We start from the raw sequence: 15,822 nt of genomic DNA on the forward strand, positions 1-15,822 counted from the left end.
TGCCTGGCCTGATGTCCTTGCACACGTTGAAGGCAGTGTGGGTAGTATGGAGTACACCAGGAGAGTCCAGTGTGTACAGGGCTCCAAGGGAGCTGGAGAAGGACTTTGGACAAGGGGGAATGGCTTCCCACTGCCAGAGGGCAGGCTTAGATGGGATACTGGGAAGACATTTTTCACTCAGAGGGTGGTTAGGCCTGGCACAGGTTGCCCAGAGCAGCTGTGGTTGCCCTATCCCTGAAGTGTCCAAGGCCAGCTTGGACAGAACTTGAAGCAGCCTGGTCTAGTGGAAGGTGTCCCTGACCTTGGAAAAAGATGATCCTCAGGATCCCTTTCCAGCCCAAATCAGTCTGTGATTCTACTGTTTATTTCACATTCATGGTTTTATGTTTAAGGACAGCTCTGCCAGACAAGACTTTACCTGAGTGTTCACACAACCCCAACAGCAGAGCTAAGCTCAGCTCTCAAATCTTTAACAGGCATTTCTGGCTTTTCAGTGTGTTGCCTTGTCCCAGTGTTACTGTCAGGGCCTGATGCAGCATTGCAGGGGCTCACCTCCTTCACCAGGAGTGTCTGGCTGCCAAGTGCTGGGCAGCTGTGGAAGGAAACTGTTGCCATTCTAGCTGATGCTTGTATTAGCAATGTTGTTTTAAATATTTAGCTTCCTCTCCCTGCTCCTGAATCAGTTCAATCTGCCTTTCTCTGAGTTAGAGAGGATTTAGTCTGTGGAGATCAGAGCAGTCCACCCTGCTGGAAGGTGACTCAAACATTCAGCAGAGAGACCTGAACTCCCCTGGCCATGCCCATCTCTCAGTGTTCCTTGGAAATGCTGAATATTCCAGTTTGTTCTGGTGATTTAGGTGATTCACAGCTGGTCTGCTTTCAAACTGCACTGAGGTGTGTGCAGGAGCCACCAGTGACTGCTCCTCTCATCTTGGGCAGTCTAAAATAATTTATGTGCCTCTTGTCCTCCAGCCTGGCCTTGCTATGAGCTCATCCATCTATTTCAAGTTCTTACCTGCTCACAGCTGGGGAGAAGGCTTGAATTCACCTCTCCCCTTTTTTCCACAGCTCTAGCAAACAGTTTTCCTTGGATTTCATGCCTGAACTGCAGCACTTTCACCTCCCATATATCCTTCTAGAAGATAAATGATCATACTGAAACAAAAGCCCTGTGCCAAATGCTTAAAAGAGTCATTTATTAGCAAATCCTCTACAAACTGGTTTGAACATGGGGGGATGCATTTTCTAGAGAGGATGAATGATCAGAAACGTGGCAGTTCCCTAAAAATGGGAACTGTCTGTGTCCAGGGGTGGCCTGGGCTCCACACCCACATCTGCACTCCAGGACTGGAGCTGGAACAGGAGCTTGGGAGAGGGAGGTTTTGACAAGGAATTTGATACACCCTCATGGCATGCTCATTTAAAAAATGCAGAAGGGACTCTGCAGGCTGGAAGGGAGGAGCAGAAAATAAAAAGGACATCAGCAGCATGTTGGACCCAAAAGAATACACAGGACCTAAGCTGCTGGGATGTCACAGTCATCCAAGTGCAGAAGATACAAAAAGTGACCTTTCCTTTATTCTTTTAGACCTGTATGAAGTTTCATTTCCAGAGTTCTCCCAAAGGTTTATTCTGAACCTCCTGCATAGTTTCCTTTGCAATGGACTTGATTTCTCTGTGCAAGTCTTCAATGCTCTTTGAAGCATCCACCGTCTGTTTCCAAGACAACAAAAACACAGGACAGATAACAGAGAACACAGAAATGAGAAAAACCTTGCTGTTAACATCTGCTTACCCCCCATTACTCAATATGTTATTCTTCCTGAGTAGTGAAATGAGCTAATTACACCTCCTCTCTGCAGTTTCTGGAGTGCATTTGGGAGAAATCAAAATAGGTAGGAATAGACATTTAAGAAGTAGATGTGAGGGTGGGTGAAGGTAAACAGAAGGAGCTGCTGCTGGATGTTGTTTGCTGGCAGTGTCTGGAGTGTGTGACAGAGGCAGGTAAGCTGGGGATTCATCCCAGGTGCACCAAGAGTTGACCAGGGTCTCCTGGAACAGGGAAGTGCCCTCTCTGCCACATCTCACAATGCTCTTGGCTGGTCCCCAACATGTCCTGCTGAGCAAAGTGGGAAGGGGCAGCACAGGGATGTGACAGGCAAAATCTGGGAGCTGTCACTAGAGACCCTCAGTCCATGACAAGCCCATTAGAGTTAATTCCTCACCTTCCAGTTGAGGGTCTTGTCCTCCATGAGGGAATAGAAGCACTGAAGAACTTTCTTTTGGAAGGAGCTGGTCTCATAACGTTCCTGTCCAAAGTTGCCTCGTTCTGCTGCTGCTTCTGGGTTTAACTGGAGGAACAGGATCAGGTCTGGCTTTGGGAGCCCAACATCAGGCTGTTTGCACCAGTCCAGGCCAAAGTTCTGCCCCAAGCAAGGACAAGAGAGTGTGAGGTGAGACACAGAGACAGGAAAGCAGCAGACTGGCTGGAGAGTGAGGTGGGGAAGGAACTGCCAAGGATGGCAGGAATTGCAACCCAAAACTCAGCACAGGCCATGAAGTGCACAGGTGATAGCCCAGCTGGCCATGTGGGAATTCAGCTCATCTGGGGGTGAGCAGGTTTTGTCAGGTGTTCAGCACCTCCTGTGCTTATTCAAGTTGGAGAGAGTGGAAGCTTTTTGTGCCTCTGCTGCAGATCCCATCTGAGCTCTACCAAGGCACGTTCTGGGCCTCCACACAGCCAGTGCCACTCCAGAACTTGCTCAGTCCAGAAGAAAGCTGCTCCCAAACACAAAGACCACACAGCTGCAATGCAGATCTCTCTGAGCCCCTGGAGGTTCCTTCCCAATACTCACCTCCCCAGGAATTTCAGCCCAGACACAGGAGATGCAGTTTTCCAGCTTTTGGATTTTGCTGACAGGTCTGAAGAGTTTCACCAGGGAATCCATGAATGAATACCTGATGTTGGTGAGACTACAGAGTCCACTTACTGCTCATCCACATCTTAAATCCCTCTAGGAGGAGCTGGCACATCTGCCCCTCCAGTTTCTCCCCAGATGTTCTGTATCCTGGTAATCTGGGTATTTTTGGGGTGTATGTGCAGTGGGTTTTTCAATCCCCTGAGGGGGTAAGAGAAGCTGAAAGTGCCACAACATCTTGGGTGTGAGATCTGGCAGCCAGCAGACTTTTGTGTTAGGTATGGCCATCAACATCTCCCCTTCTCCTGGAAATGCTTCTTGAGTGAAAAACATGCCAAACTCCAGTCTTATAAGAAGCAGAGGAGGCCCATTCCAGCAGCAAAGGATGCCATCCCTGCTTCCCAAGGGTGGCATCCACATGGCTGAGCCCTGCAGCTCACCAGCTACATTCAAAGAAATGCAAACACTTTAAGACACCTTTTTTTCCCCCACCAGAAAGCAGCAGAGCATTCCTTGCTGTGCCCATGTGGATTTGGGATCACTATTTTGGGGTGATCAGCTCGTGTTACACATCCTGGCTCTTAATTTGGGGCTTTTGCAGACACCTAATTAGCACCTAAATGCTTCAATGCATCTGTCTCAAGCTACACAATGTCCAGGCAAGCAGGAGTGGGGGAGAAGATGCAGGTGAGGGTGCAGGGCTTGGGGAGCCCAGGATCTCCTCAGTCCCTCCAGGAAGCAAGAAAGGCTTGGGCAGGAATGAATGCAGGTCACAGCTGGTGCTGCAGGCATGGCTGGAGCTTCTGTGACCACTCCTAGAGGATTGGTGGCTGCTCAGCAGGAACAGGACACTTCTGAGGGAGTGGGACAAGTGTCTGTGCAGAATGGCTCCAAGAGAGGCTGACAGAGCTGACTTGTTCTGAAAGCCAAAAGGCACAAGTGGGAATTCCCAAGATATTGAGAAGAAATTCTTCCCTCTGAGGGTGCTGAACTGGTTCAGTCTCAGCTGCCCAATGTTTTAATCCAGTGCAGCACAGGAGTTGGAAATATGGCACCAATGATTTAAAAAAACCCCAAACTGTGGGATCTGATCTAAGATTACAAGGGCAGGGTTAGATGGGATATTGAGAAGAAATTCTTCCCTGTGAGTGTGCTGAGGCCCTGGCACAGGGTGCCCAGAGAAGCTGTGGCTGCCCCTTGATCCCTGGCAGTGTCCAAGGCCAGGTTGGACAGGGCTTGGAGCAACCTGGGACAGTGGAAGGTGTCCCTGCCCTGGCAAGGACAAGTGGGAAATTCAGGCTAAATGAGGAAAACCACTTTTCCTCTGAAGGTGAGCAGAGAAGAACCGAGAAAGGAATGGATCTACATCCCTGAAGATACTCAGACCTTGGCTGGATGTAGGCCCAAGCAGCCTGCTTATGTCAGCCCTGCTGGAGGCTGAATTCCACAGGTCCCTTCTAATGTATGTGGTTCTGTTCCACAAATTGATGGGCCAGCAGCCTGAGCAAGTACAGAGAGTCTACAGGTCAGCTTCCAGTCCAGCAGTCTGTCCAGACTTACAAAAAGTCACCAAATAAGTTTTTCTGCTTGTTGTGGGGAAGGGTGGGCCCATGTTAAAATCTGAGCTGACCCTTCCACCCCTCACCTCCCAGAGGAACGGCCCCTGGGCCATCCACACCAACAGCCTGGGGCTGCTTCCCCAAGCAAGAGAGGGGCAGGGGCTGCTGCAGGTCTCACTCACCCCTTTGGCACTCGTGAAGGCCACTCCAGAGAAGGCATATCTGTCAACCACCACCGTGATCCCCTGCTGCAGCTTCTCCTTCATCATCGGTCTGGAACCATGGGGGAGATAAAATAACAAAGCTGCACTCCTTTATGGTGACAGCAATGGAAGGAGTTCATTTAAAACTCCAAATATATCATCATTAAGGGAGGTCAGCTGTGATGCAGGTGGTAGGTGAAGAGATGTTTGTATTCCCCACCAGGCACTGACCAAATACCCCCTCATGACACCCAAACTCAGGGTGCCAGCACTGGGCACTGCTTTAGGCAGCTCCAGGGATTCCAGGCAAGATCAAAGATGAACTATATTGACATGGACAGATAGTCCTCTTGCCTTTTTAGGTGGTACAGCAGATTTTGTGACATGCTCTGCCACCTTTATTCATGACACTTCTTCTTAGAGCTCACTTCTGTGCCTTCTGCTTAACTGGCACTGCCACTACAGCAGAGCCAGCAAAGCTTTTCTGTAAAATGAGAACATTTTGGAATCTGTATTTCCAGGTAGAAACAACAGCCAAGAGTGATTTCCCCACGTCCACACACAGGCTCTGTGACTAAAGCAAGGACAGCCAACTCCTTAAGCATTGTCACTCACAGGGACTGCCTGGCAAAGCAAGGTTATCTTCAGGAAAGAGAATAAATTCACAGTCTGAACTGGTTCAGTCTCAGCTGCCCAATGTTTTAATCCAGCACAGCACAGGAGTTGGAATATGGCATCAATGATTCAAAAAAAATCCCAAACTGTGGGATCTGATCTAAGATTACAAGGGCAGGGTTAGATGGGATATTAGGAAGAAATTTTTCACTGTGAGGGTGGGGAGGCCCTGGCACAGGGTGGCCAGAGCAGCTGTGGCTGCCCCTGGATGCCTGGAAGTGTCCAAGGCCAGGCTGGACAGGGCTTGAGCAGCCTGGGACTAGTGGAAAGTGTCCCTGTCCATGCCAGGGGTGGCACTGGCTGGGCTTTAAGGTCCCTCCCAACCCAAACCATCCTGTGATTAAATCTGAGTCCTTAAGACCCCATTTCCAGCCTGTTCCCCTGTCTGACTAGGATGACATTCTTGTACTTCCTGTGCCCACTGCAAGCTCAAAGCCTGTGGGACCCCACCCCAGCCATTTTTCTCTCCCAAGTGAGCAAACATCAAGTTACACGTGCTCCCAGCGGTTGGCAGAGAAGAGCAGGTGGATGGTGTGGTCCTCCAGGTTCTTCTCCCTGCCCAGGTAGGAGCTGATCAGCTGCCCAATCTCTGTCGTTCTGTCTGCAGGAAACACAGAACACGCAAAGGCTGCCCCAAACTGCTCTTCCCAGAGGGGTGTCCGTCTGTCCAGGGGAGTCTGTCTGTCACGGGTGGGAGGTTGGTCTGAGCAGGGCAGGGTCAGTCTGTCAGTCATAGATGGGCTGAAGTCAGTCTGTCTGTCCATCAGAGGTGGCAGGAGGTCTGTCCAGGGTGAGGGGGATGTTTATTTGCCACAGTGGGAGAAGGCCAGTCCATAAGGGGCTGGATCTACCTACCTGTGACAGGCTGGGGGAGAGGAGCTCGGTCCATCCGGGATGAGAGTCTGTCCGTCTGTCTGTCCGGGACGGGAGCAGTCTATCCACCCGGGGCTCTGTCTGTCTGTCCGGGACGGGAGGGGTCTATCCACCCGGGGCTCTGTCTGTGTGTCTGGGACGGGAGCGGTCTATCCACCCGGGGCTCTGTCTATCTGTCTGGGACGGGAGCAGTCTATCCACCCGGGGCTCTGTCTGTCTGTCCGGGACGGGAGCAGTCTATCCGCCCGGGGGTCTGTCTATCTGTCTGGGACGGGAGCAGTCTATCCACCCGGGGCTCTGTCTGTCTGTCCGGGACGGGAGGGGTCTATCCACCCGGGGCTCTGTCTGTCTGTCTGGGACGGGAGCGGTCTATCCACCCGGGGCTCTGTCTATCTGTCTGGGACGGGAGCGGTCTATCCACCCGGGGCTCTGTCTATCTGTCTGGGACGGGAGGGGTCTATCCACCCGGGGCTCTGTCTGTCTGTCCAGGGTGGGAGGGCTCTATCGCTCAGGGCTGGGGCGGTCCCTCCGTTCAAACGCGGGCCCGCGCAGAGTTCGGGCGCGCCGGAAGCTCCTCCGGCCGGCCCCCGCTCCTTCCCTCCCCAGCACCGTACCCGGGAAGCGGAGGAGGTCGGCGGGGTGCCCGGCCTCCCGGAGGGCCTCCACGAGCCGCCGGCCCTGCGTGCTCTTCCCAGCCCGATCCACGCCCTCCAGCGCGATCAGCGCCCCGCGCCGTGCCGCCATCGCCGCCCGCCGGCCCCGCCCCTTCCGCCGCGCCCGCCAATCGCCGGCGGGCCCGCCCCTCATGAATATGCAGCGCTGCCGGCGGCGGCGGCGGCCAATGGGAGGCGGGCGGCCGTGAATACGGGATGAGGCCGCGGGCCTTGTCATGCGGGCCCGGCGGGCGGCGGGGAGCGGCGCGCGGGCCGCAAGATGGCGACTGCCATGTACCTGGAGCACTACCTGGACAGTGAGCGCGGGGCGGGGGCGGCGGAGGGGCCGGGACGGGGAACGGGGCGGGGGCGGCGGGATCGGGGCGGGGGCGGCGGCGGCGGCAGCGCGGAAATTAAAACTGCGCCATGGACAGCGCGGGGGAGTGGGGGGCGGGGGGGGGCGCGGCACGGTGATTGCGTCATCAGCCGGCGCCGAGCTACGTCAGCGGTGTGCGCTGGGGAGTGGGAGTGAAGCCATGGCGGCTGTGGGGGTCAGCGGGGCGGGGGTTTTGCTCCTGTCCCTTCTCTCTGCTCTAGATCCTCTTCCTGTCCCCTCCTTCTTCTCAGGGTCCCGCTCTTGTCCCGTCTCTCTGCTCTGGATCCCACTCCTGTTCCCTCCCTCCGCTCGGAGCCCGCTCCTGTCCTTTCCCTATGCCTTGGGTCCTGCTCCCGTCTCCTCCCTCTGCTCGGGGTCCCGCTTGTTCTCCTCTCTCTGCCTTCGGTCCCGCTCCCTGTCCCCTCCCTCCACTCGGGATCTCTCTCCCGTCCCCTCTCTTTGCTGGGAGTCCCGCTTCCGTCCCCTCTCTCTGCTCTGAATCCCGCTCCTGTCCCCTCTCTCTGTCCTCTCCGCTGCTCGGGGCCCCGCTGCTCCCGTCCCTTTCCTCTGCTCACGGCCCCGCTGCCCCCTCGGCTGGGCCGTGGTTCTGGGTGGTTCCAAAACCCAGGCAGGTGCTCAAGGTCTGCTGAGGTGAGCGGGCGGCTCACGGTGCGTGACTCGCAGGCTGGGTTTGGTTTGGTTGGGTTGAGTTGGGTTGGTTTGATTTAGAACTCATCTCGTTCCAGCCCCTGCCGTAGGCAGGGACACATTCTGTTGATAAGGTTGCTCAGAGCATTTAGCAGCATTTTTATTGTAGGTATTGAGAATCTGCCGTGCGAGCTGCAGAGGAACTTCCAGCTGATGCGGGAGCTGGATCAGAGGACGGAAGGTACGTGCAGGTGTTCCGGCAAGCAGAGCCGGGAGAGCCCCCTGGAGGCCGGGCTTTAGAGGCCGTGGCTGTTCCTTCTCTCAGGCTGAGTGCTCTGCAGTGTTTGCCTCTTTCCTGTGAGGATGCAGCTCACATGGCAGGGCTTGATTTTGTTTCCAATTTAAATTCATAGCTCTGTGATCACTCTATTCAGTGGCCTTCCTTCCACATGTTCCCATATCTAACAAGTTCTAGATTCCTCTGTGCCTTGCAGGATGATTTTTCTTGCTTTTTGAAGTTTTTGTTGGTGTCTGGCTGCACATTAATTATTTTAATTTTGAGCCATCAGAGCAGTAAGTGACAGCCCAACAAGTAAAATGTTCTGTATGTGGGAAGAGAGGCTGAAACTTGTGAACCCATGGGTTCAGGTCATGATCTTAACTGTGAATTAACTGTAAATTAACTTCTGAATTAGCTGTAGAATACTTGAGAAAGCAGAATCACACCACAAGTGACAAACGGTGAACACCTTTAACTTAACAGGTTTTGTTTTTAAAAAAGAAAATGCATTAAGGAATTGAGGGGAGCATAACAGCTGCTAGGAAGGGTCTCCTAAATGGAAATAGAAAACCAAAAAAAAAAAAATATTTTTTTTCTTTTCTCCAGACAAGAAAGCAGAGATTGACAGCCTGGCAGCAGCATACATTGAGTCTGTGAAGAACATGGTACCTGAGGAGAGGGTGGAGCACCTGAGGAAGATCCAGAGTGCCTACAGCAAGTGCAAGGAGTACAGTGATGACAAAGTGCAGCTGGCCATGCAGACCTATGAGATGGTGAGCCATGGAAAAATGGGCATCCTCTGGAATGCTACACGTGGAGATGCTTTCACAGTGTCAGCTTCCCTTCACTTTTTCTTCTTTTTGACTTAAATTTCTTACCAAAAGAAATTTAGTCCTCAAGTTTGTTTCTCTCTGTTGCCATCTCTGTTGCCATCCCCAAAAAGCTTTCTCCTTTGGCATCAGGTTTCTCTTCTGCTGAAGAATTAGTGAGTTTACCCCCCCCCCCCCCCCCGGAGATGGCTTTATCAGCAGTACTCGTCTGCTGTGTGATGATGCCAGCAAATTTACCCCACTCCCTCCTCCCCAGCAGCTCTCTGTCACTGATAATTTATTTGGGGCACACTTAGTTGAAAGCAAATTGGTTGGGTTTTTTTTAAGCCACTTGCTGTGCTGTGTTGTGGAGGAACAGCAGGAATTCTGCTCAGTTGCCTTGGTTTATTGGACCTCAAAATTTCCTCTATGGACCTTGGGAGAAAATCCCATTTCTTAAGATGCAGCTTTCCACTTTTTTTTTTCCCTTCTATCCCTTGAATATTTCTTATCTCCACTTGTTTTACCCCCTGGATGAAAGTTGAGTGAGGGGAATCCTTTTGACTGTAATAAATGTTTGTTGTCCAGCTTGCAGAGATGCTTTGAGTTTTGCTACAGCTGCAGTAGGTGTTTTGCTGCCATCAAACACTGCAAAAAAGGAAATGATGTCCCAGGATATCAATGCCCTGATAATTAGTGCACTCATTTAATGACAAACTATTGTAGCAGCACAGTTTGGGGGGGTGGCTTGAAATCCCTGTTCTGAAAGTCACTTTATTGCAGCCAGGGTAGTTCCAGGTACTTAATTAGTGTGTGTTGAGTTGATACTGAGGATAGCCAGACTCTGTCTGTATTTGTTGTTAAACTTTGATTCACATGACAGTGGAGTACCCTGGGAAAAACCCAAACTGCTCGGCTCGACACATTTCAAGGACTGCCTTTCAGTTTTGAAAATCGCAGGGACAAAACCATTTATTTTTTAGTCTCTCTCACATTGTTTTGTTCTGAAAATCATTACTCTGAGTTGCTTTGAGTGTCTGTTGCCTCCCTTCTTCCTTTCTGCCTGCTTGTGGAGGGGTTGGATCCTTGTGCTTTTCCTCCTCGTTCCCTCTGCGTGTGCCATTTCCCTTTCCCCACCCCATACCCCTTTCCTGCCTCACTCTGCACCACCACACTGCTCCTGCTGATAACAGCCAAGTTTGAGCCCTTCCTGTTTTTGTCTGGGGCTCTTTTTTTCTTTTTTTGGGTGTTTCTTTGCAGTTCAGTTTGTGGTTTCCTCTCGGGGCAGGTGGATAAGCACATCCGCCGGCTGGATGCGGACCTGGCGCGCTTTGAAGCTGATCTCAAAGATAAACTGGAAGGCAGCGACTTTGAAACCCCTGCATCCAGGAGCCTGAAAAGTGGGTGAATTTTACACAGTTGGCAGCCTTTTCCAGCACTTAGAGTATCAAAGAAGGAAGGCTGAGATGTAAAATAGGCTGTTATTTCTGGAGGAAGGAAAGAAATGTGTCATTCTGTTTGTTTTTAATGCTCTTACAGTGGGCAAGAGATGAAGAGAAATGTGGTGCTGGGATCAAATTTACTGTCACTGTTTCATCCTGAGCTTGTTACTGGTTCTAAGGAGGGTGCTGTGCCAAAACTGCACTGCTATAACAGTCTTAGTTTTGGGAGAAATTAGGAATTAAAAGAAGATTTAAAATTAAAAGCAGCAGTGCAGCACAGCTTTATGCCTTTGAACAATGAAATACGGGGTAGGAGCAAGGAGGTGGGGATAAAAGTTATGTTAGTTATTGAGTAATCTATTAAATGTGCTTTAAAATACACTGAGATGAAAAAAAAAATACTTCATGTCTAATCAAGTGTGATGCTGTTTATGACACACTGCAGTGCTTTGTTGCCAAAACTACAAACACAAGAGCTTGGTGCTCAGTTGTTATTAATTTGGTGTACTTGTGGATTACAAATGCATTTCAGTTGGCATATTCAATTACATACATAATAAGGATTACTCAGTTGCATATGAAATAGGGATTTGAAGCCAGTAACTGCATCAAAAGAACAGCTGGGGATGTTTCTGCCACTCAGATAGGCTGAAGTTTTGTTTTTCCTTTCTAGAGGGACGAAGTCAGAAAGACAAAAGAAGCTCTCGTGGTCGAGGCAGGAGAACATCTGAAGAAGATACACCAAAGAAAAAGAAGCTCAAAGGAGGGTAAGGCAGAGCCAGGCACAACTCCAGGGCCTTGGTGGTGACACTTGATGAATTTTCCACAGGCTCATATTACCCTGTTTATGACTCATGTCCAGATGGAGAGCAGTGTTAGGAGTGCTCTGGTCTTACTCCATTTCATTAATGTCCTGCTTAGGACAGGCCAGCATTGTTAATTAACTCCTTGGTTGGCATGTGGAAGCTCAGCATGCTTGGAGCACTCTGACTGGAAGGACAAGATCCTGTTGCTGTTGGCAAGCTGGGAGAAAATAGCTTTGATTTTTGTCACAGGGCTATTTTTAACAGTTGCTTGTGGTCTTGATGGTAAAAGAAATTAACTTCGCCATCAGGACAGAAACTGATGTTGTGCTGCTGTTCTAGAAATCTTGGAGAATTTTGGGGGGTTGTTTTCACAGAATTGTGTCCTAGATAGCCTTGAATAATCTGATTTGGTTTTGAGAGGCAAGGAGGAAATCTTGTCCCCTCTCTGAGGTGGGATTTATATTAAAGGGGCTCGGTTTATTATGATATTTTCAGGTGGCAGGAAACTAAAAGTAGTTTCTATGGACTGCTACTGGCATGTCAGCACATCCCTGTCAGGGTAAGGGGTTCACTCATGCCTGACAATGAGAAAAAAATCTGTATTGAAACAGGTTGGGAAAAACCTGTTTCAATAAACCTCAAAGAGGTTATTGTACCCACAACCAGGAGTGATCTGTATGATAATTTGTTACTTTACTCATGACAGCTACAAATCCCTCTCTTAATTCTTTCCAGTCATAGTGTGTTTGATCCAACCTACCGTATGATTTTAATTACTGGTAATGTAATACAAACTCTAAAACAGGCTCAGTGTGGTTTAGGGAAGGTACTGTAAAACACTAATTTTCCCAAGTAGGATTTGGATCTTGGAAACACCAAATCCCAGAATGGTTTGGGTTTGGAGGGACCTTAAAGACCATCCCCTGCAGTGGGCAGGGGCACCTTCCACTAGCCTGGGTTGTTCCAAGTCTGGCCATGAACACTTCAGCAATGGGGAGGCACAGCTTTTCCAGGCAACCTATGCCAGGGCTTCCCTACCCTCACAGAGAAGAATTTCCTCCCAGTATCCCATCTAACCCTTCCCTCTGGCAGTGGGGAGCCCTTGTACACAGTGCTGTCTGCAGTTGAGAAGTGTTTTGTCCTGACTCTGTCCTTGCCCACAGGTCTGAGTTTGCTGATACCATCCTGTCAGTGCATCCCTCAGATGTCCTGGACATGCCAGTGGATCCCAACGAGCCCACCTACTGCCTGTGTCACCAGGTGTCCTATGGAGAGATGATTGGCTGTGACAACCCAGATGTAAGCACTTGAGAGATTATTGATTTTCAGGTGTTTGTTGCCTCCCAACCTTGTACAGTCCAAGGAGGGGGTCCTTGCTCAGTTAGCTCAGTCCTTGCTCACTTAGCTCATACCAAATTATGGGAATGTTTGTGAGCCACTAAGAATCTCCTCTGTGGGTTTTTCCTTTCTCTTTTGCAGTGCCCAATCGAGTGGTTCCACTTTGCATGTGTGGACCTGACCACCAAACCAAAAGGGAAATGGTGAGTGTGACAGCATTCAGCTTTGGGGTTTTTATTAGGCTGCAGTTTGCCTCAGCAAGAATTAAAACCCTGCTGTGACCCTGACAGTTTGCATCCTCTGTGATTGGGGATTAATTTGAGGGTAGAAGATAAAAGATGAATCTTCTTGTTAAAAAAATCATTTCCACAGAAGTCTTAGGTACTGATGGGAGCAAAACTGCCTGATAAACAGAGCAGGTTTTGACCTGAGGCTTGTGTAAACAGGGACATGTTTCATTTGACAATGTTTGCTCCATTGTCACTAGTTGTGGCTATGCTTAAAACAGACCCAGGCACCTCTTTGTTTCACTTCTGGAGGCAAATTTTGAAGACTTGTCAGGGTTTTACTCTCTGCTTATCTTGGAAAGGGTTGTGGGCTTGTTATTTTTATCTAATGGACTGTTTTAATCAAATTACCAATTGTCAGTCAGAAAAAGGCTTAATTGTGCCCAAATGTTAAAAACAGTTCTCAGGCTCTGTGCTGGTAATTTCAGGAGCTAATTACTGCCTCTTTTTTGTTTTCCTACAGGTTTTGTCCTCGTTGTGTTCAGGAAAGAAAGAAAAAGAAGTAAGCAGTAGAGGGGGATACACTGCCGAGGCAAGAAGAATTTAATATATTCCTACATTCATGTTGCAATATTACCTTTGATTATTTTTTGTTAGTCTATCCTCCATCTTTTTCTGGTATGATATTTAATTATCCAGTGGCCAGTTGAAATTCCTGTTCTTTCCTAAGACAGTGACTTTGGGAGGGAGTCCCAAATCCCTTTGCCACGGAGATTTTATTTATGTTAGTCTTGCACAATAATACTGAGGGAGGGTGTTGCCTTTTCTGGCTGTTTCCATTTCCCTGAAGATTCTTTAAGTACATCACTGTGAAGATGAAACCTGCAGTATTCTTGGAGAGAGAAGGTCGGATTTATTCACCAAATAAGATGAAGGCCTGAATTTTTAGCTGTGATTGCCTGTGTGGCACATGGGTAAATCAGGTTTTAGGGAAAGGCTCCATGAGGATATTTTTTGTTTGTTCCCATGATGGTGTGGCTCTGCTCTTGAAGAAGGCCATCAGGAATGTTCTAACAGAACTTCTTGTCTTTTTTTAATTGGCCACATTAGCATGTTCTTGACTTCTCTAGCTGCCTTTCAGATGATGAATGTGAATCCTTGCATTAGCACAGTGTCAGTGGCTGCAGCAGAAGAGAGAGAGGAACTCAGGAGCTGGACAGCAAAAATCTGTCTTTTTCTTCCTCTGAGATACAGAAGTTGAGGGAAGAGCAAACTCTTGCTTTTATATCTGTCTCCTGCATCATGAGACTTCCCTGCCTTCAGTGAAAGATTTAGTGGGGAAAGGTGTTCCAGGTTTCTTTCCTGCTGGTGAAAGGAGGAAAAAAAAGCCCCAAACTCAAGAACTCAAGGATTTTGCTGGCTCTGGTTCCCAGTGGGTGTTGGTGGCAGCTCTGTGCAGGGCTGTGTGCTGCTTCCCATACCAGTGTGCAGGAGCTCTTGGTACAGACTGCTGGGAAGGCATCGAGAAACTCCCAGATAAACTTTTCTTCTGCTGAAAAAACAGTACAGAAGATTAAAGACACTTCTGCTCAGATTCTGGCACCTGTTTTCAAAAGAAAGGTGGCTTTTCCTGTTACACTGAGCCTCTTACTCACGTTTTGCAATGAAGGAAAGTAGAACACAGCTCCTGCCACCTCTCCTTTCCTCTGTGGGGCTTTCTGCCTGCTGCTGACATAGAACAGACCTCTCAATTGTGAGGCAACTTTTCCATGAACATTGATTTGTGGCAGGAAAAAAGGATGGATTTTAGGAAGAAATCCCTGTCTTCAGGGTGCTGTCATTTCCAGTGTGGTGTTGCAGGTGTCTTACTGCATTGCATCACAGAGAGATGAAGTTCCCACAGTTGTGTGCATGAAAAAGCACATTTGTGATACACATTTGTCATTGCTGCCTCAGAGCAGTACATGGACAACAGCAGGCAGGGAAATTAAAGCCAGAGTGCTGAATGGAAGGAGAAGGAACAGCAGTCACAAAAACCTGGAGTTCAGTGAGCCCTCTTCTTCTTCCTGCCTCTTCATGAGAGCAAATTTGTGGTACCTCATGAGCCAGCCTGTAATCCAGTCCCTGATGCTGTCCCAGGGTTTGTTTTCCCCTTCCCCCCCAATGGTATTGTAGGCAGCTTCTCTTCCTGATTTTCCTAAGCTTTGTTAGTACCTGGCATTGCTGTGGATTAAGCATTTGATCGGAAGCAACCTCAGAATTCCACTCTGGAGATCTTGCTGGAAGTGTGCCATGAGGGGAGAGCAGCTCTGGGTGAGCCAATGTGGAGCTGACTTCCCTCAGCTCTAAAATTCTGGTCAGGTAGGATAAAAAAACCACATTTCGATTCGTACTTTTGGGGCTTTGAAGAGCATTTTCTTCTTGAACCAGCAAAGCAAAAAGGAAAACAAGCTCTGGAAGGTAGAGCCCTCAAAAGGAAGGATAATTTGCTAGGAATGATGAATAGTGGGAGGTACAACATTCTGTTCTTTACAACACCTGTGATGTGTAAAGCATCTGAGATCTGAAACCAGCAATAAACTCTCCCATTGGGAACATGCCAGTTCAGGGCTTGGATGGTTCAGGAGCATCTCCTGCCCTCTTACACCTGGTCGTAGAGAATTTTTACGACTCCTTGTAGACAGAAATACCAGCAGCCTTCATTTTTGCTTACTAAAAGATTTAAATCTTCTGACTTTTGAATGTACAGTGTTAAAATATTTCCTACAAAAGGGTGATCCCTAAAGGAATATCCCACTAAACATTACCCCCCCAAAAAAAAATCCCACACAAAGAGAGGGGGCCCAGCTTTACTGCAGCTCATCCAAACTGGAGGTCCATACCGACTTTCACCCAATTCCCGGAAAAAAAATAATTAAGGAATGTAATGTTTAAAAGAAAAAAAAATGTATATCTGTATTTTTGGATCTTGGAGATGTTGGATTATATTATAAATAAAGTATTTTTGGGAATAAA

At 49.0% G+C, this 15,822-nt stretch overlaps 2 protein-coding genes across 4 annotated transcripts; one reads left to right on the plus strand and one right to left on the minus strand.

Moving 5' to 3' along the window:
• Positions 1–1,172: 1,172 nt before the first annotated feature.
• DTYMK (deoxythymidylate kinase) lies at positions 1,173–6,981 on the minus strand. 2 transcript variants are annotated; one of them, XM_036389186.1, is made up of 5 exons: positions 6,843–6,981; positions 5,848–5,956; positions 4,660–4,750; positions 2,226–2,423; positions 1,173–1,713 (listed from the first exon to the last, which is right to left on the minus strand). In XM_036389186.1, the coding sequence occupies exons 1-5, from the start codon at positions 6,970–6,972 to the stop codon at positions 1,603–1,605; spliced, it is 639 nt and encodes a 212-aa protein (XP_036245079.1). In that variant the 5' UTR covers positions 6,973–6,981; the 3' UTR covers positions 1,173–1,602. The 2 variants fall into 2 exon arrangements, with proteins under 2 accessions (XP_036245079.1, XP_036245080.1); XM_036389187.2 differs by lacking the exon at positions 6,843–6,981 and adding an exon at positions 6,211–6,754.
• A 107-nt stretch (positions 6,982–7,088) lies between these two features.
• ING5 (inhibitor of growth family member 5) lies at positions 7,089–15,822 on the plus strand. Of its 2 annotated transcripts, none has more exons than XM_036389093.2 (8): positions 7,089–7,198; positions 8,075–8,146; positions 8,792–8,958; positions 10,283–10,394; positions 11,110–11,203; positions 12,406–12,541; positions 12,722–12,783; positions 13,331–15,822. In XM_036389093.2, exons 1-8 carry the CDS (start codon positions 7,162–7,164, stop codon positions 13,371–13,373), a joined length of 723 nt encoding a protein of 240 aa, XP_036244986.1. In that variant the 5' UTR covers positions 7,089–7,161; the 3' UTR covers positions 13,374–15,822. The 2 variants fall into 2 exon arrangements, with proteins under 2 accessions (XP_036244986.1, XP_036244987.1); XM_036389094.2 differs by lacking the exon at positions 7,089–7,198 and adding an exon at positions 7,479–7,908.

Source organism: Molothrus ater, chromosome 10 (genome assembly GCF_012460135.2).
Source record: "Molothrus ater isolate BHLD 08-10-18 breed brown headed cowbird chromosome 10, BPBGC_Mater_1.1, whole genome shotgun sequence".
Taxonomy (NCBI): Eukaryota; Metazoa; Chordata; class Aves; order Passeriformes; family Icteridae; genus Molothrus; species Molothrus ater.

Bases quoted from the DNA above. Each gene is read 5' to 3' on its own strand.
- DTYMK (XM_036389186.1), bottom strand. From the start codon at position 6,972: ATGGCGGCACGGCGCGGGGCGCTGATCGCGCTGGAGGGCGTGGATCGG. The intron at 4,751-5,847 runs GTAACTTGATGT...CCATGGTTCCAG, and splicing joins GCCAACCGCTGGGAGCACGT to ACCGATGATGAAGGAGAAGC. The intron at 2,424-4,659 runs GTGAGTGAGACC...TGCTTGGGGCAG, and splicing joins CCTTCACGAGTGCCAAAGGG to AACTTTGGCCTGGACTGGTG.
- ING5 (XM_036389093.2), top strand. From the start codon at position 7,162: ATGGCGACTGCCATGTACCTGGAGCACTACCTGGACA. The intron at 8,959-10,282 runs GTGAGCCATGGA...CTCTCGGGGCAG, and splicing joins CCATGCAGACCTATGAGATG to GTGGATAAGCACATCCGCCG. The intron at 11,204-12,405 runs GTAAGGCAGAGC...CCTTGCCCACAG, and splicing joins AAAAAGAAGCTCAAAGGAGG to GTCTGAGTTTGCTGATACCA.